We start from the raw sequence: 24,576 nt of genomic DNA, 5'->3' as shown, positions 1-24,576 counted from the left end.
GCGCTCTACGTCCAGATTCGCAACTAGCGGCACACGACACTTTCAAAAGTCCACGCGTTAATATCTGAATACCGTGTAAGGGGTCCGCAGGCCCTTACTGCTAAGTTTGCGCTCACACAGGTCGACAGGGCAACTACCGAGTAGTGTGTGCAGGGCGCGAGAGCTAGAGGGGATTCACCGAAGTGCCGAGTGCTGCTTGGGTAGATTCCCGCGAGGCGGGAAGAACTGGGCGGAGAGCAGTTAGTAAGAGTTAGTGTGGAGATGTGCTGAAGTCAGGGTGTGGTAGGTTCCCGCGAGGCGGGCAGAGCTGTGCAGAAGCCAGCAGTTGAATTAATGTAAATTATCGACAAAGGGAGTGGCCATCGCCGCGGTTTAACCCCTTTGTGTTAGTATTATACGGGAAAGTGAGAAAGTTTAATTATAGAGTGATTTCAGTGATATTGAGTGCCGCTATTGAACTTCCGCGTCTACCGCGCCGGCATTACTTGGATTACAGTGATTGGATGTTGCGTGTGACGATTAAGAATAACTAAAGAAACCTGTGCTGAGATTAGCCGTCATTAACAGTGTATTGACGAAGGCAGTGGCTGTTTCCTTATTTTGTGCTTTTGCTAAGAATATAGATCTTGTTTGTGAAACTGTGTTGTGTCCTTCTTACCACCAAACAGTACGTATTACAGTATTTGTGAAGGACAATACGGAATGTAACATCCCCTGAGCAGTCCAATCCGATTGCCAGCCCATTAGGTACACGGTCACATTAATCAATTATCTAATTTTGGGCTGCTATTTTGATCCGGAACGAGCGGATAAATAAAAGGGTATGTTACAACCGGTACCTCTGAATTCACTCGTATCAGCAGATGATTTGAGTTTCTGTCGTCTATATGTCCGTAAAGTTACAAACTAGCACTAAAGTCCTAAAATCCCCTTAATACTCCGTTGCTACCAACAGTCAGAGATCGTACACTACATCACTTTTAATCTCCGTAATATTCTAACAGTTTGTCGTGAATCTTAACACGATAAAGTCCAATGTATTTATTGTCTCGCTGACTGACACGGGTTCCCCGCCCTTTAACGAAACGATCAAGGAAAAAAGGCGGCAACAATGACGATCAGGCCTTTTTATAGGTTTTTCAACACAAGAGTTTAACGTCACTGCCTTCTCCATGACGGAACTTCCCTGACTTTGCTGTACTTAGACGTTAAACTACTTGCTGATATACTATAATTTTGATCTGCAATTACCGAACTCTGAATCTACACTATTTTCCTCTCTAAAAATTCTATTCTTAATTTTAAATTATTCTTTCCATAGTTTTTATCACTGTAAACTGAACCGAGGTGTTACACCCTGTATGAATTCCACAGACATCTAGGCAAGTTAATGTGCTCCAGGCGACATTACATCCTGTAGTACAATAACATCTTTGTTTGTATGCTTACGAAGTGCACGGTCTGTAACATTTGATGGCGAATGACAAACCGAGGCGACAACAGTTTTCTACGGATATGCTGCAGCATACTGGCATGAACACCCAGTTCCTTGAAAGATGGCTGTTCTCAGATGAGGCAACCCTTCATGTATCAGGAACGATTAATCGGTATAACATTCAGATCTGGGACTTGCAAAATCTGCACACTTTCACTGAACATGTTCATAATGGCGCTAAACTGAACGTCTTGCATTGCTGGACTGTTCTTCTTTGCAGAGAACACACTGAACGGGTCAGTGTGTCTGGACATGTTGGAGCAGTTTGCATACTGTCAGATACGAGACTGGCAACGCAAAACCATCTTCCTACAGGACTAAGTTCCCCTGCATTGGTCAATGACTGTTCACAAGTTAATGGCTAAGAAATTTCCTACTCGCTGGATCAGATGCAGAGGACCCAATGCCTGGCCACCTTTCCCCTGACTTTTCTACGCTCAGTTTCTACATCTACATCTACATTTATACTCCGCAAGCCACCCAATGGTGTGTGGCTGAGGGCACTTATCGTGCCACTGTCGTTACCTCCCTTTCCTGTTTCAGTCGCGTATGGTTCGCGGGAAGAACGACTGCCGGAAAGCCTCTGTGCGCGCTCGAATCCCTCTAATTTTACATTCGTGATCTCCTCGGGAGGTATAAGTAGGGGGAAGCAATATATTCGATACCTCATCCAGAAACGCGACCCTCTCGAAACCTGGACAGCGAGCTACACCGCGATGTAGAGGGCCTCTCTTGCAGAGTCTGCCACTCGAGTTTGCTAAACATCTCCGTAACGCTATCACGCTAACCAAATAAACCTTTGACGAAACGCGCCGCTCTTCTTTGCATCTTCTCTATCTCCTCTGCCAACCCGATCTGGTACGGATCCCACACTGATGAGCAATACTCAAGTATAGGTCGAACGAGTGTTTTGTAAGCCACCTCCTTTGTTGATGGACTACATTTTCCAAGGACTCTCCCTATGAATCTCAACCTGGTACCCACCTTACCAACAATTAATTTTATATGATCATTCCACTTCATATCGTTCCGCACGCATACTCCCAGATATTTTACAGAAGTAACTGCTACCAGTATTTGTTCCACTATCATATAATCATAGAATAAAGGGTCCTTCTTTCTATGTATTCGCAATACATTACATTTGTTTATGTTAAGGGTGAGTTGCCACTCCCTGCACCAAGTGCCTATCCGCTGCACATCTTCCTGCATTTCGCTGCAATTTTCTAATGCTGCAACTTCTCTGTATACTACAGCATCATCCGCAAAAAGCCGCATGGAACTTCCGACACTATCTGCTAGGTCATTTATATATATTGTGAAAAGAAATGGTCCCATAACACTCCCCTGTGGCACGCCAGAGGTTACTTTAACGTCTGTAGACGTCGCTCCATTGAGAACAACATGCTGTGTTCTGTTTGCTAAAAACTCTTCAATCCAGCCACACAGCTGGTCTGATATTCCGTAGGCTCTTACTTTGTCTATCATGCGACAGTGCAGAACTGTATCGAACGCCTCCCGGAAGTCAAGGAAAATGGCATCTACCTGGGAGCCTGTATCTAATATTTTCTGGGTCTCATGAACAAATAAAGCGAGTTGGGTCTCACACGATCGCTGTTTCCGGAATCCATGTTGATTCCTACAGAGTAGATTCTGGGTTTCCAGAAACGACATGATACGCGAGCAAAAAACATGTTCTAAAATTCTACAACAGATCGATGTCAGAGATATAGGTCTATAGTTCTGTGCGTCTGCTCGACGACCCTTCTTGAAGACTGGGACTACCTGTGCTCTTTTCCAATCATTTGGAACCTTCCGTTCCTCTAGAGACTTGCGGTACACGGCTGTTAGAAGTGGGGCAAGTTCTTTCGCGTACTCTGTGTAGAATCGAATTGGTATCCCGTCAGGTCCAGTGGACTTTCCTATGTTGAGTGATTTCAGTTGCTTCTCTATTCCTTGGACACATATTTCGATGTCAGCCATTTTTTCGTTTGTGGAGAATCGAAGAGGGCTGTGTGGATGCAATCATAGTGGATAACATGACTATGTTGAGACATCTGATGTGATTGCAACAGTGCCTGAGCATGTGTTACAAAGAACATGGCAAGAAATTGAAAACAGTCTCGATGTCCTTTCTACTTCAAATGTAGTGGTGTACTGATGATTATTAAATAAATTAATTTAGATGCTATAGCATATGGTGCAAGTTCATCATCATGTCTACTGCACTTTTTTCTCCTCGCTTTTGAAGTGTACGAGGTCTGACACAGTAGCTATCTGAAAACCAAACCTGGACATGTGTCCGATGAGAGCTTTCTGAGATTCCAGATTCGTGCAAAAATTATCAATGCTGAGCAGCGTGAAATTTTTGTTTTATTTTGCGAAAGACACATAAACGTAGAGCTCTCTGACTACTATATCAACGAGTCACAACTGGTACAGGTCAGCTCATAGAAATACCTGGGAGTAGCAGTTTCTAAGGATGTTAAATGGAATGATCAGTTGGCCTAATCATAGGTAATTCAGATAACAGACTATTATTCATTGGTAGAATATTAACACAGACAGTGCACAAAGCACAAAGTGGACTGCATACAAAAGTCTCGTGCGACCGGTCTTACAGGACTCTGACAAAGTAGGACATTGGCCATGGCCTTGAAGATACAGAGGATAACTGCCTTAGGACATTGACCCTTTTGGGAGATCTGGCAACAGTGTAAGCTTGACCCCTGAATTTTGGAAGATCTGGCAACAATGCAGACTGTCTTTGTACTGGTACAGCTCCACTACTGCTAGGTGTAACTATTTTTAGGGATATGGTGTTGAGCAATCACATTGGACCAGCTGTGTGTAAGGCAGTTGGCAGACTTTTACTTACTAGCAATGGCGGCCAGGTGCTGCCTCAGTCTACTGGCTCTTCGGCTTCCTTCTGCTGCATGTTCAGGAGGCGGCTTCATCTCCAGCTCGACTGAAATGGTCATGATGTACTGCCTGCTGTAAAGGCAAAACGATTCATTGCAAACATGCATGTGTCAATAGTAAAAGCAACGTGAATTAGTATACTAATGTGAAAGGGAAATGTTGCACAGTGATCCTTCAAAGTACGAAAAGTTGTTCATCACGTAACAGTAATTATCTGACTAAACTTCTATTCCATTCAGGAGAGACATCTGTCATCAACAAGGCAAATGTAGGGATGGTTCCTTTGAAAAAATGGCATATACATCTGGATCTACATCATCAGCTACATCTGTACTCAGGAAGCTACGTTGCGGTGTGTGGCGGAGGGTACTTTGTGCACCGGTGTCACTTTCTCGTTTTCCTGTTCCATTCGCGAACAGTTCATGGGATGAATGGTTGTTGGTAAGCCTCCATGTGAGTTTGGGTCTCTCAAATCTTACCCTCTTGGCCTTCTCGCGAGATATACAGCATGAAGAAAAATTATGTCACTAAATTTTAACCCTGGATACCTGATGCCAGTATGGACCAAAATTACTAATGTTGTGTAGGTCGACAATGGAAAATTTCTAAACTACAGAAACTTGGCACCACACTCTCCAATTGGCTGCTGGATTACCCTGTTGCCAGATGCTCTGTACAATGCATGACCTCGAATGCTATGCCTGCCAGAGATTGCGATGTATCCGAGACAGCCCGCATGCTTGGTGGTAGCACGCCAGTCTTCCACTCAGGGTGCCTGGGGGCGAATCCTCCATGGTCCCGACACATCCATTGTAGTTTCATGATAAGATGTACTGTAAACAAACCCATCAATAGCTGTTAGTTCACGTACAGAAAGTCTTTTACAAATTGTGTCGGTCCTGAAAAGAGCCTTCATTTTGTAGCAGGGACATTGTTTACTTAAAGCTGGTGCTCGAACTGGCGACCCCCTGATGCGACACAAGCTTGGTAACGTCGAAAGGTGACTTGTAGAATTCTTTCAAAGATTCCTGGCATTCTCCTGATGTGATTGGTGGCATGCTGAATGTGATCCATTAATTCCTCAACGTTTCTAGGTGGTTCGCTTCTAGATGCGTGAACTACAACCTCGAATAATCCCCACAGGGAAAAGTCTGGTGGAGTAAGGTCTGGTGATCACGGGGGCCATGTCCTAGAAGCACCTCTGCCAGTTACCTGGCCGTCAAAGAGTTCATTTAAATATCCACTCCCCATCATGTTGCAACCACATGGGTAGCCATATGTCCAGGGAAACATCTTCCAGCAGGGCGGGTAGAGTTTCTTGCAAAAAGTGAAGGCTATTTGCCATGGTACGTCGAGGAGGTAGATGGACCAGCCCAATCAGATGGTCAGCCACAATGACTGCCCAGACGTTGAGCGAAAATCATTCCTGGTGTCCGTGACATGAGGATTTCCCCTTGCACAGTAATGAACGTTTCGAGTGTTGAAAAGACCATCCCGATGGAAGGTGCACTCGCCAGTAAACAACGCAATGGAGAGGAAGTCGGGATCAAGTGCAACACTTTGCTGAACCACCGCAAAACCCTATCCTTTGTTCATAGTCGGCCACAGGTTTTAGGTCTTGGACAGGGCGAAAACTAAATGGATGCTGGCCGTTATCTCTCAAACCAATCAGTGACCCCCACGTCATGTCCAGCCACTCGAGTACTTGTCATAGATGCTTCCCCGATGCGTTCGATAACAGTCTCGTCAAATGCAGCATCCCATCGTGTTCGAGGTCTTTCAGCATCACCATGATATCCCTCAAACTAGCTTGTTTCGCCAAGTCACCCGTGAACTGCTGTAAACGTTTGTGGGTGTGGGTGGCGTCTTGCTGGGTGCTGTTCCTCATACAACCGTCGAACTTCATGCTAGTTACCGTCGGCTAGTCCATAAACAAAAACCATATCTCGTCGTTCTTCAAATGAATACTGTGCCACCATGCTTACTGTGTGACTAGATCGCAGGTGACGTATGTGTGCTCTGAGGCAAAGCTTGCGTGTGAATGCCTCTGACATGAGGTGGAGGCAAATGGCAAGGTCTATTGGACACGTGTGCGTATCACGTTGGGGCAGTGACGGGGCGAGGTAAGTTTGTGTGTGTGTGGACCTAGAACCATAGCGCTGCCCGTCAACCGACGAACGGCAACAAGGCAATCCCATGGCCAATCAGAGTGCATGGCGCCAAGTTTCCGCAGTTCAAAAATGGCGCTTGTCGACCTACACAACATTAGTAATTTTGGTCCCTACTGGCATCAGCCATCCAGGGTAAAAATTTTATAACACAATTTTTTTTCTACCCTGTATGTACACTCATGCCCATAAATTAAGGATAATGCTGATACATGGTGAAACAGCGCTCTAGTGGGCGGTTTGCGGGTTTAAATCACCTTGGGGTATGACCATGTGGTGCATTTGACCTGCGGTCGTCACATGGTGGCGCTGGCAGCAGTCCACATATGCAGAGGTGTGTTTGTGCATGTCAGAGCATGGTGCAGCGACTAAGTATACAGACGTTTTCAGACGTGCTAATGGTGACTGTGTATTGAAAATGGCTCAAAGAACACATATTGATGACATTATGAGGGGTAGAATACTAGGGCGACTGGAGGCTGGTCACAGCAGGTCGTAGCAAGGGCCTTCCGTGTGCCACAAAGTGTGATCTCAAGATTATGGCAACGATTCCAGCAGACATGAAACGTGTCCAGGCGCTACAGTACTGGACGTCCACAGTGTACAACACCACAAGAAGACCGATATCTCACCATCAGTGCCCACAGACGGCCACGGAGTACTTCAGGTAGCCTCGCTCGGGACCTTACCGCAGCCACTGGAACAGTTGTCTCCAGACACACAGTCTACAGACGACTGAACAGACACGGTTTATTCCCCCAGAGACCTGCAAGGTGCATTCCACTGACCCCTGGTCACAGGAGAGCCCATAAAGTACGTGGTCATTGGAACAGTGGTCCCAGGTTATGTTCACGGACGAGTCCAGGTATAGTCTGAACATTGATTCTGGCCGGGTTTTCATCTGGTGTGAACCAGGAACCAGATACCAACCCCTTAATGTTCTTGAAAGGGACCTGCGTGGAGGTCGTGGTTTGATGATGTGGGATGGGATTATGATTGGTGCACGTACACACCTGCATGTCTTTGACAGAGGAACTGTAACAGGTCAGGTGTATCGGGACGTCATTTTGCAGTAGTATGTCTGCCTTTTCAGGAGTGCAGTGGGTCCCACCTTTCTCCTGATGGATGGTAATGCACAGCCCCACCGAGGTGCCTTCGTGGAAGAGTACCTTGAAACAGAAGATATCAGGTGGATGGAGTGGCCTGCCTCTTCTCCAGACCTAAGCCCCATTGAGCACATCTGGGATGCTCTTGGTCAACATATTGCTGCACGTCTTCAAACCCCCACGACACTTCAGGAGCTCCGACAGGCACTGGTGCAAGAATGGGAGGCTATACCCCAGCAGCTGCTCGACCACCTGATCCAGAGTATGCCAACCCATTGTGTGGTCAGTGTACGTGTGCATGGTGATCATATCCCATATTCATGTCGTGGTACATGCGCAGGAAACAGTGGCGTTTTGTAGCACATGTGTTTCAGGGCGGTTTTCTCAACTTATCACCAATACCGTGGACTTACAGATCTGTGTCGTGTGTGTTCCCTATGTGGCTATGTTATTAGCGCCAGTTTTGTGTAGTACCACGTTGTGTGGCCCCACATTCTGCAATTATCCTTAATTTATGAGCATGAGTGTAGGAGTAAACAATATATTGGTTAACTCTTGTAAGGACTCGAAACTTTAACAGTAGACCACACCATGATGCAGAATGCCTCTCATGCAGCGTCTGCCACAGGAGTTCACTGAGCCTCTCTCTGGTACTTTCGCGCTCATTAATTGAACTTGTAAAGAAATGCGCTGCTCTTCTTTGGATCTTCTCTGTTTGTCCTGTCTGGTATGGAACCGAGACTGACGAGCAATATTCAGGCTTTGGTAGATCGAGGCCTTTATAAGCTACCTCCTTCATACGAGGGTCACTTCCAAAACAAATGCAGAGGTTAGCACACTGGACTCGCATTCGGGAGGACGACGGTTCAATCTCGCGTCCGGCCATCCTGATTTGTGTTTTCCGTGATTTCCATAAATTGCTCCAGGCAAATGCCGGGATGGTTCCTTTGAAAGGGCATGGCCGACTTCCTTCCCCTTCCTTCCCTAATCCTATGAGACCGATGACCTCGCTGTTTGGTCTCTTCCCCCAAACAATCCAATCCAATCCAAAAGAAATGCACACTATTTTTGTAAAAATACAGTTTTCATTTTGCATGTGTGAAAGTTTACAGTGTGCAGGTACATCCTTCCCGCTTGTTTTCAAACTTAGTTTAACCTGTTCCCGTGAGTGGCACTGTCACAGCATGTCTTCAAGATGGATGCTGCACTTGAAGTTCGTCAGAAGCAACGTGCTGTCATAGAATTCCTGTGCTGTGAAAACGAGACAGTGGGAAACATCCACAAGAGGTTGAAAAAGGTGTACGGAGATGCCGCTGTCGATCGCAGTACAGTTAGTCGGTGGGTAAGCAGGTTACGCGATGAAAGCGCGCACGGCAGTATTGAGGATTGACCTCACAGTGGCCAGGCCTCGTACTGCACACACTCCAGACAATGTGCAGAGAGTTAACGAATTGGTGACTGCTGACAGACACATCACAGTGAACGAATTGTCACTCTACGTTGGGATAGGGGAAGGAAGTGTTTGCAAAATACTGAAAGTGTTGGCGTTAAAAAAGGTTTGTGCCAGGTGGGTTGCCAGGATGTTGACAGTGGCTCACAAAGAATCAAGAAAGACGGTATGCAGCGAACGTTTGGAAAAGTACGAGAATGGTGGAGATGAATTTCTTGGAAGAATTGTGACAGGTGATGAAACATGGCTCCATCATTTTTCACCAGACACGAAGAGGCAATCAGTGGAGTGGCATCATGCAAATTCACCCAAGAAAAAAAAAATTCAAAACCACACCTTCTGCTGGAAAAAATATGACTACGGTGTTTTTGGATTCCGAAGGACTCTTGCTTGTGGACATCGTGCCAAGTGGAACCACCATAAATTCTGATGCATATGTGATGACACTGAAGAAACTTCGAGCTCGACTGAGTCGTGTTCGACCACATCGGCAAAAGCAGGACGTTTTGCTGTTGCACGAAAATGCACGGCCACATGTCAGTCGAAAAACCGTGGAAGCGATCACAAAACTCAGATGGACAACACTGAAACACCCGCCTTACAGTCCTGACCTGGCTCCATGTGACTATCATCTCTTTGGGAAACTGAAAGACTCTCTTCATGGAACAAGGTTGAAGATGATGACTCCCTTGTGCACGCTGCCAAACAGTGGCTCCAACAGGTTGGTCCAGAATTGTATCGTGTGGGTATACAGGCGCTGGTTGCAAGATGGCGTAAGGCAGTTGAGAGGGATGGAAATTGTGTGGAGAAATGAAAATATTGTTCCTAAAGGCTGTATCCACACATTGTTTAACTTTCAAACATGTACAATAAAATATGGATTTAAAAAAAATAGTGTGCTTTTCTTTCGGAGTGACCCTCGTATGTGTACTACACTTCCTGAGGACTCTTCCAGTCAATATGAATCTTGTATCTGCTTTACCCATGGTGAATTTTATGTGGTCGTTCCACTTTAAACCGCTCCCTACCCACACTTCCTGATATTTTATGCAAGTAATTCCTTCCCGCGATCGTTCTGAAACTGTGAAATCAACACTACATTTGTAAACGTAGGCTTCCGCGGCCGTTGTCACGTTGTTGTTGTGGCCTTCAGTCCAGAGACCGGTTTGATGTAGCTCTCCATGCTACTCTATCCTGTGCAAGCTTCTTCACCTTCCAGTACCTACTGCAACCTACATCCTTCTGAATCTGCTTAGTGTATTCATCTCTTGGTCTCCCTCTACGATTTTTACCCTCCACGCTGCCCTCCAATGCTAAATTTTTGATACCTTGATGCCTCAGAACGTGTCCTACCAAGCGGTCCCTTCTTCTTGTCAAGTTGTGCCACAAACTCCTCTTCTCCCCAATTCTATTCAGTATCTCCTCATTAGTTATGTGATATACCCATCTAATCTTCGTTGTCACAGTCAATAAAATTCTTCTGGGTTTGAAGCCGCAGCGTCAACAATAAAATTCCGACGTTTCGGCGACTATTGCAAGACGCCTTCCTCAAGGTGTACTGCTAACTGCCAAACGTGACGACAAGTTTCCGTAGTTTAAAAATCGTGCGATGTCGACCTACATAACATTAGTAATTTTGGTTCCTACATTGCAGTCATCTTCGACGATTTCATGAGCTTAAGTGTTATAATTAGAGACCAGATTATATGCATTTGCATGTTGCATATGCATCTGCATATTTGGCTCCTTTTCAACGGTTATTGCGTATTTTAACTAAAAACTAGTGACGATACATATTTTCGCTTTATGTTTACAATATTTTAAAAATTTAGACTGGCGGTCTCTAGCTCGATCTAGTTATGATGTCTCACTGATTGACCGCACAACTGCGTGCAATCGATAACCGAGAAGCAACTGCGTAGCGAAATCGTTACAGAAGAGGAACAAGCAGAGAGAGTTAATGCTCCTGCTCCCTCGCCCCCGGTTTCTTCCTTCCGCTGTCACACTGAACGCGTCGGCAACAATTGAATAAAACTACGCAAGCTTTTAGTCACACGTCCATTGTTTCAGTTTAGCTTCCTATTTACTTGTACACAACTGAACGTGTTTACGACGTGTAGTGTGTAACGTGTTGTGCGCTACGCCACTCGAAAAACAGAACGTCGTTTCGTGGATAGCTGACCAGAGCACTATGGGACTTAACATCTGAGGTCATCAGTCCCCAAGAACTGAGAACTATTTAAACCTAATGTAACAATACGAGTCAAGATAGAGGTAACGGAACTTGAATAGCGTATTTGCCTCTATTGGTTACGGTAGAGAGATCGATCTTTCGGTCCTGTCTGTATATTTATATATAAATGCCGTGTGGCTAGGGCCTCCCGTTGGGTAGACGCATGAATAAAGGCTGGGCGAGTGCAAAGCTATCGTTAAAAACGCACGCCGCGCGATTTGTTACGACTTGGTCGGTCATAATAATAATAACATGCATTTGAATACAATTAAAATATAACGACGATACCTTTGTGATCCACCAGGAAAACTTATGTGCAAAGAGTATCACTCTAAAAAATGTGATGAGTGTGGTTGTTCGTACAACCAATTATATAAGGAAGCATGGGCTACAACACAGGCAATTTAAAAGCTTTCTTGAGCATGAAAGCCAGTATGGTAGGCTGCCTTATTACAGCGAGGTCCGCTGGCTTAGTCGTGGCGAATTATTAAATCGATTTTTTTGCCTATTAGATGGGATAAATATGTTCATGGAAATAAATAACATGTGTGTTCCTGAATTGAAAGAGCCTTCATGGAAATGTGATCTCGCGTTCTTAGCAGGTTTAACTAGCCATCTGAATGCTTTGAACATTTCACTACAAGGTAAAGATCTGCTAATTACTCATTTCATAGATCGAACACGAACTTTTAAAATGAAATTGACGCTTTGGGTGAGTCAACTGGGAACAGGAAATCTAGCTCATTTTCCTAAATTATCATCCGTGCAAGATGTTTACAAGGGCTGTGAACGTTATTCACATAGTTTAGTTGCCCTTAAGGAAGAATTTGATCAACGCTTTCAAGATCTGACAGCACTAGACAGTGATTTTGATCTGTTCTCCTCTCCATATTCAGCGAATATTGAAGAGATTCGTCCTGAGCTGCAACTAGAAATTATTGACCTCCAGTGTGACAGAGAATACAGACAAATTTCAGAACAAGAAAAACATTTTGGAATTCTACAGACACTTCCCTCAGGATAGATTTCCTCGTTTACACAAATTGGCGGCTACAATAACATCAATGTTCGGTTCCCCGTATGTTTGTGAACAACTGTTCTCTGCAATGAAATGTAACAAGACGCGCCTGAGAAACGCATTGTCTGATCGAAATTTAAACTGCACGTTGCGCCTACAGTGCACAAGAACAATTACTCCGAACATAGACGCAATTGTAAAGGGCAAAAAGTACAAGGTAACCGAGAATCCCACACTTCAGTGACACCTTTTATTGTGTAACATTTCACAAATTAATGCGAATGTAGAGGCATACACTAAGCTAATAAAATTATGTGGCACGTGTACATTCTCCTTTATTTGTTTCATTTTTCGCAGTAATAATTCGTGAGTGATATCCCTGCAGGTGGCCGCGGATTTACGTTGACTGGCGGCAGCTGTTGTGTGCCCCACGTGACTCTCCCCACTCTCCCCTCTGGTCCGGTAGTGGGGGTAGCGTGCTCGCGCTGGCTCCGTGCTCGCGCCTTGCTGCTCACAGCTTGCTCCGCGAGCACGTATGTTGTGAAGCCCTGTTCTAGTTGGACTACTTTTCTCGCTTTGTGATAGATGGCGCTCTAATAGTCACAAACGTATGGCTCACAATTTTAGACGAACAGTTGGTAACATGTAGGTTTTATAAATTAAAATACAGAACGTAGGTACGTTTGCACATTTTATTTCCCTTGTTCCAATGTGATACGTATACCTTTGTGAACTTATTATTTCTGAGAACGCATGCTGTTACAGCGTGATTACCTGTAAACGCCACATTAATGCAATAAATGCTCAAAATGTAACCATGTAATGTAACCATCAGTCTGTTTTACGTGTGATTTGTTGGTCCCTCTTACCCGTCTTTCGCCTTTTGACTAAACAAGGCGTCTGCCATGTAGAGTCATACGTTTTGAAGACAATAAATATGCTGGACCGATGGCTATACTTCTGTTTTATCAATACATGACGATACTGAAGATTTTACAATATGTATGAAAACTAATTAAATCTGGTAGTGTATATTACAGTGTATTATGGAGTTTTATTAAGACCGAGATCTTGTAATTAAGGAAATTTACATGTAACACACTGTATTTCAATATGATTTATTGCTGTGATAAAACATCGCTGTATAATTCTAATTACGTAAAGTAATGTGCAGCACTTGATTCTTTTAGTCAATATGCTCTGTATTTCAATATGTGATTATTTCTCTGTTACATCTTCCACAGTTTAGGCCTGAAGATGACGTAGTGTAACGTCGAAACTGGTTGCCTAGAAATAAACCTATACAATGGCGACTGGTATTGTTTTTATTAAACACTGAACAGCCGTAGTCCCATACTCCACCAGAAGATGGAGTTACATTGATCAGATACGATTCTGATGGTATGTAAGGTGTGTTAATTGCAGTTGACCCTAAATAATGAAAAGTGTGAAGTCATCCACACGAATCCGTTAAACTTCGGTTACACTATAAATGACACCAATCTATACGTGGTAAATTCCACTAAATAGCTAGTAATTACAATTACGAACAATTAAATTGGAAAGAACACACAGAAAATGTTACGTGGAAGGCATACCAAAGACCTTTTTATTGGCAGAACACTTAGAGGATGCAACAGATCTGCTACAGAGACCGCCTACACGACACTTGTCCGTCCTCATTTGGAGTACTGCTGCGCGGTCTGGGATCCTTACCACATAGGATTGACGGAGTATGGTATCTTCCAGGGATAGCGTGGCCTGTACATAGGCATGTGCTAGCACATATCTGCCGAAAGGTAACGAGACGTCTTGCGGAATAGATAGCCACGCAGATTGGCTGCTGTTCTGTTTTGGACACGCAGACCAGATCGCTATTAACATCTACATCTACATGGATATCTGAAAATCACACTTAAGTGCCTGGCAGAGGGTTCGTCGAACAACCTTCAAAATAATTCCCTATTATTCCAATTTCGAACAGCGCGCGGTAAAAATGAACACCTATATGTTTCCGTGCGAGCTCTGATTTCTCTTATATAGATCGGTGTCAGCAAAATACACTACTGGCCATTAAAATTGCTACACCAAGAAGAAATGCAGATGATAAACGGGTATTCATTGGACAAATATACACTCCTGGAAATTGAAATAAGAACACCGTGAATTCATTGTCCCAGGAAGGGGAAACTTTATTGACACATTCCTGGGGTCAGATACATCACATGATCACACTGACAGAACCACAGGCACATAGATACAGGCAACAGAGCATGCACAATGTCGGCACTAGTACAGTGTATATCCACCTTTTGCAGCAATGCAGGCTGCTATTCTCCCATGGAGACGATCGTAGAGATGCTGGATGTAGTCCTGTGGAACGGCTTGCCATGCCATTTCCACCTGGCGCCTCAGTTGGACCAGCGTTCGTGCTGGACGTGCAGACCGCGTGAGACGACGCTTCATCCAGTCCCAAACATGCTCAATGGGGGACAGATCCGGAGATCTTGCTGGCCAGGGTAGTTGACTTACACCTTCTAGAGCACGTTGGGTGGCACGGGATACATGCGGACGTGCATTGTCCTGTTGGAACAGCAAGTTCCCTTGCCGGTCTAGGAATGGTAGAACGATGGGTTCGATGACGGTTTGGATGTACCGTGCACTATTCAGTGTCCCCTCGACGATCACCAGTGGTGTATGGCCAGTGTAGGAGATCGCTCCCCACACCATGATGCTGGGTGTTGGCCCTGTGTGCCTCGGTCGTATGCAGTCCTGATTGTGGCGCTCACCTGCACGGCGCCAAACACGCATACGACCATCATTGGCACCAAGGCAGAAGCGACTCTCATCGCTGAAGACGACACGTCTCCATTCGTCCCTCCATTCACGCTTCACGCCTGTCGCGACACCACTGGAGGCGGGCTGCACGATGTTGGGGCGTGAGCGGAAGACGGCCTAACGGTGTGCGGGACCGTAACCCAGCTTCATGGAGACGGTTGCGAATGGTCCTCGCCGATACCCCAGGAGCAACAGTGTCCCTAATTTGCTGGGAAGTGGCGGTGCGGTCCCCTACGGCACTGCGTAGGATCCTACGGTCTTGGCGTGCAACCGTGCGTCGCTGCGGTCCGGTCCCAGGTCGACGGGCACGTGCACCTTCCGCCTACCACTGGCGACAACATCGATGTACTGTGGAGACCTCACGCCCCACGTGTTGAGCAATTCGGCAGTACGTCCACCCGGCCTCCCGCATGCCCACTATACTCCCTCGCTCAAAGTCCGTCAACTGCACATACGGTTCACGTCCACGCTGTCGCGGCATGCTACCAGTGTTAAAGACTGCGATGGAGCTCCATATGCCACGGCAAACTGGCTGACACTGACGGCGGCGGTGCACAAATGCTGCACAGCTAGCGCCATTCGACGGCCAACACCGCGGTTCCTGGTGTGTCCGCTGTGCCGTGCGTGTGATCATTGCTTGTACAGCCCTCTCGCAGTGTCCGGAGCAAGTATGGTGGGTCTGACACACCGGTGTCAATGTGTTCTTTTTTCCATTTCCAGGAGTGTATTATACTAGAACTGACATGTGATTACATTTTCATGCAATTGGGGTGCATAGATCCTGAGAAATCAGTACCCAGAACAACCACCTCTAGCCGTAAAAACGGCCTTGATACGCCTCGCCATTGAGTCAAAGAGAGCTTGGATGGCGTGTACAGGTACAGCTGCCCATGAAGCTTCAACCAGTTTCAACATGATACCACTGTTCATCAAGAGTAATGACTGGCGTATTGTGACGAGCCAGTTGCTCAACCACCATTGACCAGACGCTTTCAGTTGGTGAGAGATCTGGAGAACGTGCTGGCCACGGCAGCAGTCGAACATTTTCTGTATCCAGAGCGGCCCGTACAGGACCTGCAACATTCGGTCGTGCATTATCCTGCCGAAATGTAGGATTTCACAGGCACCGAATGAAGGGTAGAGCCACGGGTCGTAACACATCTGAAATGTAACGTCCACTGTTCAAAGTGCCGTCAATACAAACAAGAGGCGACTGCGACGTGTAACCAATGGCACCTCATACCATCACGCCGGGTGATACGCCAGTATGGCGATGACGAATACACGCTTCCAATGTGCGTTCACCGCGATGTCGCCAAACACGGATGCGACCATCATGATGCTGTAAACAGAACCTGGATTCGTAGGAAAAAACGACGTTTTGCCATTCGTGCACCCAGGTTCGTCGTCGAGTACACCATCGCAGGCGCTCCTGTCTGTGATGCAGCGCCAAGAGTAACCGCAGCCATGGTCCCCGAGCTGATAGTCCGTGTTGCTGCAAACGTCGTCGAACTGTTCGTGCAGATGGTTGTTGTCTTGCAAACGTCCCCATCTCTTGACTCAGGGATCGAGACGTGGCTGCACGATCCGTTACAGCCAAGCGGATAAGATGCCTCTCATCTCGGCTGCTAGTGATACGAGGCCGTTGCGATCCAGTACGGCGTTCCGTATTACCCTCCTGAACTCATCGATTCCATATTCTGCTAACAGTCATCGGATCTCGACCAACGCGAGCAGTAATGTCGCGATACAATAAACCGCAATCTCGATAGCTACAATCTGACCTTTATCAAAGTCGGAAACGTGATGGTACGCATTTCTCCTCCTTACATGAGGCATCACAACAACGTTTCACCAGGCAACGCCGGTCAACTGCTGTTTGTGTATGAGAAATCGGTTGGAAACTTTCCTCACGTCAGCACCTTGTGTGAATGCTCTGAAAAGCTAATCATTTGCATATCACAGCATCTTCTTCCTGTCGGTTAAATTTCGCGTCTGTAGCACGTCATCTTCGTGGTGTATTTTCGTATTCGGAGAACAAAGTTGGATACCGAAATTTCGTGAGAAGATACCATCGCAACGAGTAACGCCTTTGTTTTAATGATGTCAACCCCAAATCATATATCCTGTCGGTGACACTCTCTCATCTATTTCTGGATAATACGAAACGAGCTGCCCTTCTATGAACTATGTCGATGTACTCCGTCAATCCTATCTGATAAGCATCCCACACCGCGCGGCAGTATTTCTAAGCCGGGCGGACAAGCGCAGTGTAGGCAGTATCCTTAGTAGCTATGTTGCATTTTCTGAGTGCTCTGTCAATAAAACCCATTCTCTGCTTCGTCTCCCCCACAACATTTTCTGTATCTTCGTTCTAGTTTAAGTTGTTCGTATTGTAGCTGAATTTACGACCCTTAGATTCGACAGCAAACGACTTGGAAGAGCAGTTGAAAGGAATGGACAGTGTCTTGAAAGGAGGATCTAAGTCGGGCGATGCTGAGGGAATTAGATAAGGAAATGAGACACTTAAAGTAGTGAAGGAGTTTTGCTACTTGGGGAGCAACATTATTGATGATAGTCGAAGTAGAGAGCATATAAAATGTAGACTGGCAATGGCAAGGAAAGCGTTTCTGAAGAAGAGAAATTTGTTAACATCGGGTATACATTTAAGTGTCAGGAAGTCATGTCTAAAAGTATTTGTATGGAGTGTAGCCATGTATGGAAGTGAAACGTGGATGATAAATAGTTTGGACAAGAAAAGAATAGAAGCTTTCGAAATGTGGTGCTACAGAAGAATGCTGAAGATTAGATGGTTCAAATGGCTCTGAGCACTATGGGACTTAACTTCTGAGTTCATCATGCACCTAGAACTTAGAACTACTTAAACCTAACTAACCTAAGGACATCACACACATCCATGCCCGAGGAAGGATTCGAACCTGCGACCGTAGCGGTCGCGCGGTTCCAGATTGTATTGCCTAGAGACGCACGGCCACCCTGGCCGGCGAAGATTAGATGGATAGACCACGTAACTAATGAGGAGGTATTGAGCAGGATTGGGGAGAAGAGGAGTTTGTGGCACAACTTGACTAGAAGAAGGGATCGGTTGGTAGGAAATGTTCTGAGGCATCAAGGGATGACCAATTTAGTATTGGAGGGCAGCGTTGAGGGTAAAAATCGTAGAGGGATACCAAGAGATGAATACACTATGCAGATTCAGAAGAATTTAGATTGCAGTAGGTACTGGGAGATGAAGAAGCTTGCACAGGATAGAGTAGCATGGGGGAGCTGCATCAAACCGGTCTCAGGACTGAAGACCACAACAACAACAACAGATTCGACCGATTTACCACGTAAGTGAAGTTTAACGGATTCCTTTTAGCACTCATGTGGATGACCCCAAACTTTTCGTTATTTAGGGTCAAAAACGAATCCTCTGACCATACAGATATCTTTTCTAAATCGTTTTGCAATTTGTTTTGATCTTCTGATGACTTTACTGGACGATAAACTACACCGTCATCTGCAAACAACTTCAGATGGCTGCTCAGATTGTCTCCTAAATCGTCTGTGCGGATAAGGAACAGCAGAGGGTCTATAACACTACCTTGGGTAACGCCAGAAATCATCTCTATTTTACTCGACAACTTCTCGCCAGTCACTACAAGCTGTGACCTCTCTGACAGGAAATCAGCTGTGACGAAGCAGGTTGGCATCTCTTTACTTTGTTGTTTCGCCATCTGCCTCCTTAAATTCATTTTGTTTTCGTTTTTGTGTCATTACCATTAACATGCATGAGTATAATCTGCATTTCCACAAACGTGTAAGGTTGGTCCTCAGTCCTAAGGAATATAGCACCAGGTCTAATTCTGTGCTTAGTTTTTTCAATGTAATTGATTTCCAAATTTATTTTGACCATTCCTAGTTAATATCTTATGCTACAGATAGGGTAAAAAGTGTGAGATTTGCAGAGGGGGATGGCGGGGATTTCCCTCCCTCTGCATCAGACCATCCCCTCATCTGGTTTTAGTTTATGCATCCCAACCTGGGATTTTTATTTCCCACGCACTGGAGTAAAACTTCACACATAATTTAAATTTGTGGAGCCTAACAGTGAAAGTTTTTAATACAGTTTAACTATTAATATGTTTGCTTATTAATTTTGAAAAAGTGTTATGTAGTAGGTAAGCATTTCAAAACATTTAGAACTAAACGACAAGACGACGCATGCCACATTTCCGTAGCATGCTACAATGTTACCAGACGTCGCCCCAGTGTAAACGAGGCTTTAGAGCCAGGTCTGTATTGTATGGTGGATTTGTTGCGTACGAAATTAAAACCTGCAATCAGATCGAAACGTCGTGGAACACTGTGAAGAGGTGTCATCATGCAGCAAGATAACGCTCGCCCACATTCTGCCAAACGGACAGCCGACGCGATAAAGGAGTTCAGATTCGAGGTGCTGGAGCATCCACCATACAGTCCAGACCTGGCTCCAAGCGATTTTCACATGTTTGAACCCTTAACGGAAGCACTACAGGGAAGAAGATTTGAAAGTGATGAAGGCGTCATTGCTGCGGTGCAAAATTGGTTACAGATGCAACCGATAAATGTATTTTCTGATGAAATAAAAAAACTCGTAAAACGTCGGGAAAAGTGCATTGAAGTCCAGGGAGGTTACGTAGAAAAATAACGCATGTTTCAGTTTTCTATCATCAGAATATGTACAGCTTTTCACAAATGTGCCTTTACTTTTTGAATTCCCCTCGTATACCTGTATGTAGATGATTTTGTAAATAAGCTTTACCTATAATGTACTTTTAAAGATATAACAAGGGATGGCTTTTCTGGTAGTGCTTACGCGTGAATAGTGAGTTTCGGCATTAACATCTATTTATAAATAACTGTTTAACCATAGGTAACGCCACGGTCCAAGCTAGTGACATATACGAGGGCAGTTCAATAAGTAATGCAACACATTTTTTTTCTCGGCTAATTTTGGTTGAAAAAACCGGAAATTTCTTGTGGAATAATTTCAAACATTCCCGCTTCGTCTCGTATAGTTTCATTGACTTCCGACAGGTGCCAGCGCTGTATGGAGCTGTTAAAATGGCGTCTGTAACGGATGTGTGTTGCAAACAACGGGCAGTGATCGAGTTTCTTTTGGCGGAAAACCAGGGCATCTCAGATATTCATAGGCGCTTGCATAATGTCTACGGTGATCTGGCAGTGGACAAAAGCACGGTGAGTCGTTGGGCAAACCGTGTGTCATCATCGCCGCAAGGTCAAGCAAGACTGTCTGATCTCCCGCGTGCGGGCCGGCCGTGCACAGCTGTGACTCCTGCAATGGCGGAGCGTGCGAACACACTCGTTCGAGATGATCGACGGATCACCATCAAACAACTCAGTGCTCAACTTGACATCTCTGTTGGTAGTGCTGTCACAATTGTTCACCAGTTGGGATATTCAAAGGTTTGTTCCCGCTGGGCCCCTCGTTGTCTAACCGAACACCATAAAGAGCAAAGGAGAACCATCTGTGCGGAATTGCTTGCTCGTCATGTGGCTGAGGGTGACAATTTCTTGTCAAAGATTGTTACAGGCGATGAAACATGGGTTCATCACTTCGAACCTGAAACAAAACGGCAATCAATGGAGTGGCGCCACACCCACTCCCCTACCAAGAAAAAGTTTAAAGCCATACCCTCAGCCGGTAAAGTCACGGTTACAGTCTTCTGGGACGCTGAAGGGGTTATTCTGTTCGATGTCCTTCCCCACGGTCAAACGATCAACTCTGAAGTGTATTGTGCTACTCTTCAGAAATTGAAGAAACGACTTCAGCGTGTTCGTAGGCACAAAAATCAGAACGAACTTCTCCTTCTTCATGACAACGCAAGACCTCACACAAGTCTTCGCACCCGAGACGAGCTCAGAAAACTTCAGTGGACTGTTCTTCCTCGTGCACCCTACAGCCCCGATCTCGCACCGTCGGATTTCCATATGTATGGCCCAATGAAGGACGCAATCCGTGGGACGCACTACGCGGATGATGAAGAAGTTATTGATGCAGTACGACGTTGGCTCCGACATCGACCAGTGGAATGGTACCGTGCAGGCATACAGGCCCTCATTTCAAGGTGGCGTAAGGCCGTAGCATTGAATGGAGATTACGTTGAAAAATAATGTTGTGTAGCTAAAAGATTGGGGAATAACCTGGTGTATTTCAATGCTGAATAAAACAACCCCTGTTTCAGAAAAAAAATGTGTTGCATTACTTATTGAACTGCCCTCGTATAATTATACTAACCCCCTAAGACATCCCCCCCCCCCCCACTGGTAAAAGCACAAATCGAACACTGGGGCAAAGTCAGTAATTGTTTCATGAGTTAGATTCTAATGGAAATGAACGTACGTCGGAGATGGGGATGAAATGGTGATGAGGACAACACAACGCCCAGTCCCCGAGCGGAGAAAACCTCCTGCCCCAGCCGGGCCATTCCGCCACGCTGACCACTGAGTTAACGGCGGCGGACTCCTTAAAATGGAAGTGAGCGTATGGCAGCGTTGACCGGGAGGCCCCTTTCGGGGAAGTTCGTCCGTCAAGTGCAAGTCTTATTTCATTGGACACCACAATGGGCGACTTACCCGGTGGTTTGGATGAAATGAGGACAACACAACACCCAGTCCCCGAGCGGGGAAAACCTCCAACCCGGCCGGAAATCGAACCCGGGCCCACTTGCATGGGAGGCGAGCACGTTACCACCCAGCTAAGCAGGCGGATACATAGATTCTATTTTTGACTTACAAACAAATATAAATTCCCTACTAATTATAAACAAAGAAGAACTACTAGGATTCTGAAAGTATTTATTTGGCCCTATTTGAAACTATATTAGCAAAGCCAGTCCTTAATTAATTCCAAAATAATTACCACGTTTGTCAAAAGTTTTGTTTGTATAACTAGATGTGTTACTTTCGTTATTTAAACAAATAATTCGGCCTAACCTTTGTGGTAGAAGGAACTGTTGAAACGAAGGAATTTCTCGATGTATTCAGTTAACTGAATGAGTTATATCACGGTATATTGATAATTTTTACTTATGGACCGTCTGACAACAACTGAATAAAACACAATTTTAGTGCCATACGTGTTTCGCCTTTATTTTCTGCAAGGCATCAACAGTGGCCTGGAATATGTACGTATGTTAGCTATTTAATTTACATTTTTGTCACTGTGCCTATAGGTTATAAACAGTTCTGGTGGTTGGTATTTCCTATTAAGTAGTAATGTTTTGAACTGTACTTACAGGTTGTGTGGACAATTTCTTACATATTACGCTCCTGTTGCATTTTTGGTGTTGTTCTTCTTCTTATGAATGCCACTTTGCGGTTTTTTTTCCCACATACCACAGCACTATGAACTGAACGCTTGTTTCAATGCAATGTTTTGGTTTCTGTTGCCGACTATCAAATGTTTTTGTCAAAGATATAATGTTATTGCCAAACTTTCGAGTGTAATTATTGAAGTATCTGTGATCTGTTCGTGTATGCATTTGTGTGTGTGTGTGTGTGTGTGTGTGTGTGTGTGTGTGTGTGTGTGTGTCAGACGGTCCGTAAGTAAAAATTATCAATATACCGTGATATTACACGCAACTGAGGAAGACAAGACTGCAAAAGTTGAAGATGAATGAGTTATGTTTTAACCCTTAAATGCATGATTTCTTATTTCAAGCTGTAAAAATTACCACGTTTAGTTATATTGCCTACATTACGAAAAAATTTTGATAAAATTTTTTAATGAAATTAACAAAGCATTATTGTTGACAATCGCTACAAACACAAAAACAGGTCTGATCTCAAATCTATCGCAAAGACACTCGAATTAGCTGTCTACACCATATCTACTTACGTTTTCAAAATAAAAAAGTAATTTTCAAACCCACAAATCAATGCACAAACACCAAAAAAACGTCTCTACTTTCCGCCAGAAAACACACGCGCGGCAGTACATTCACACAGCTAATTGTCGAACAGGGCCAGTTCATCCTGCCATTTACGATCGGTGTGAAGAATTACTAGCAGCTGCAGTAGAGTGTAGGCTATACACTTTATAAGGAATTTGATACAAAATGTTGCTCAGTATACGATACATCGAAGAAATTAAGTCTGTAGCTGATCAGCTACACTATGCATTCAAGGGTTAATTGTAATTTCTGTAACTTAAACATCGAACAGTATATAGTTTCAGTGCCTATTATTGTGGGGGTATATGAAGGACCGATTTTTGGTCCCGAGACAGTCACTCAGTTCACGGCCGAATTTCAGAAGTGAAAATTGTATTGGTTACATTAAGAACAATGTATCAACTCAACACTGGAATAAGGTAAGCAAATAGGCCGTGTGTTAGAACAATTAATGACGCTATCTGTTTAATTTATTTGAAAAATGGTGCCACAAGTACCGTATAATTCTGCAAGTACTGTGAATGTATGCTTAGGTTTTTACTGCTCATAGATGTTCAACAGCAGACTATTGTAGCAGTGTGCTGATGTTGCCTGCGACCTGTTAATGAGGCTTATCAACACTCAGGAGTAGTGAGCTGGCCATATAACTGTGCAATACTGGGAGGGGGCGAGGGGGGGGGGGAGTTGTGAACAGTGAAATTAAAGTACTATGAGCCGGCCGCTGTGGCCGAGCAGTTCTAGGTGCTTCAGTCAAGAACCACGTGGCAGCCACAGTCGCAGGTTCGAATCCTGCCTCGGGCATGCGTGTGTCTGATGTCCTTAGGTTAGTTAGGTTTAAATACTTCTAAGTCTAGGGGACTGTTGTTAAGTCACATAGTGCTTAGAGGCATTTGAACCGAAGCACTGTGAAACGCAATTGTGCGATTGTCAGCTACAACAGTTGCAGTAGTCAGTGTTGAACTTCTACCGCCCCCCCCCCTCCCCCACCCAATTTTCAGCCAATATAACAAAGCAGTACGTCGACGCCGAGGACTATCAACGAAGAAATAAAGCAGGCGAACGTCACACAGTCACATAACTGAGACGATATTCCATAATCACACAGTTTCACTAGAAGCCGCTTGTGAGGTACAGTGTAAGCATTCTGGACATCTGGAAGTACGGAATCAATTTGAAATTCAAGGTCAATAGCACTCAGCACTTCGTGCTAGTTGTGTTTCATGAGAACGATGTTTTCTAAATCTGTGTTGACTAGGTGTCGAAGTAATTTATAATATTCGATCACAATAAAGGGTGGTCCATTGATCGTGACCGGGCCAAATATCTCACGAAATAACTGTCAAACGAAAAAACTACATAGAACGAAACTTGTCTAGCTTGAAGAG

At 44.9% G+C, this 24,576-nt stretch overlaps 1 protein-coding gene across 2 annotated transcripts in view; it reads right to left on the bottom strand.

Annotated features, from left to right (window-relative positions):
* Positions 1–24,576, bottom strand: part of LOC126213595 (facilitated trehalose transporter Tret1-like) — a 54,826-nt gene that overhangs the window by 24,419 nt on the left and 5,831 nt on the right. Inside the window, exon 2 of one of the 2 annotated variants that reach the window (XM_049941456.1) lies at positions 4,374–4,489. In XM_049941456.1, coding sequence (XP_049797413.1) covers positions 4,374–4,476 — 103 coding nt within the window. In that variant the 5' untranslated portion in view covers positions 4,477–4,489. The remainder of the gene's footprint in view (positions 1–4,373; positions 4,490–24,576) is intronic. The other variant, XM_049941457.1, reaches the window with a different exon arrangement.

Source organism: Schistocerca nitens, chromosome 11 (assembly GCF_023898315.1).
Source record: "Schistocerca nitens isolate TAMUIC-IGC-003100 chromosome 11, iqSchNite1.1, whole genome shotgun sequence".
Lineage (NCBI taxonomy): Eukaryota > Metazoa > Arthropoda > Insecta > Orthoptera > Acrididae > Schistocerca > Schistocerca nitens.
The sequence above is the reverse complement of the archived record's forward strand: the minus strand, read 5'-3'. Positions and strand labels throughout refer to the sequence as shown.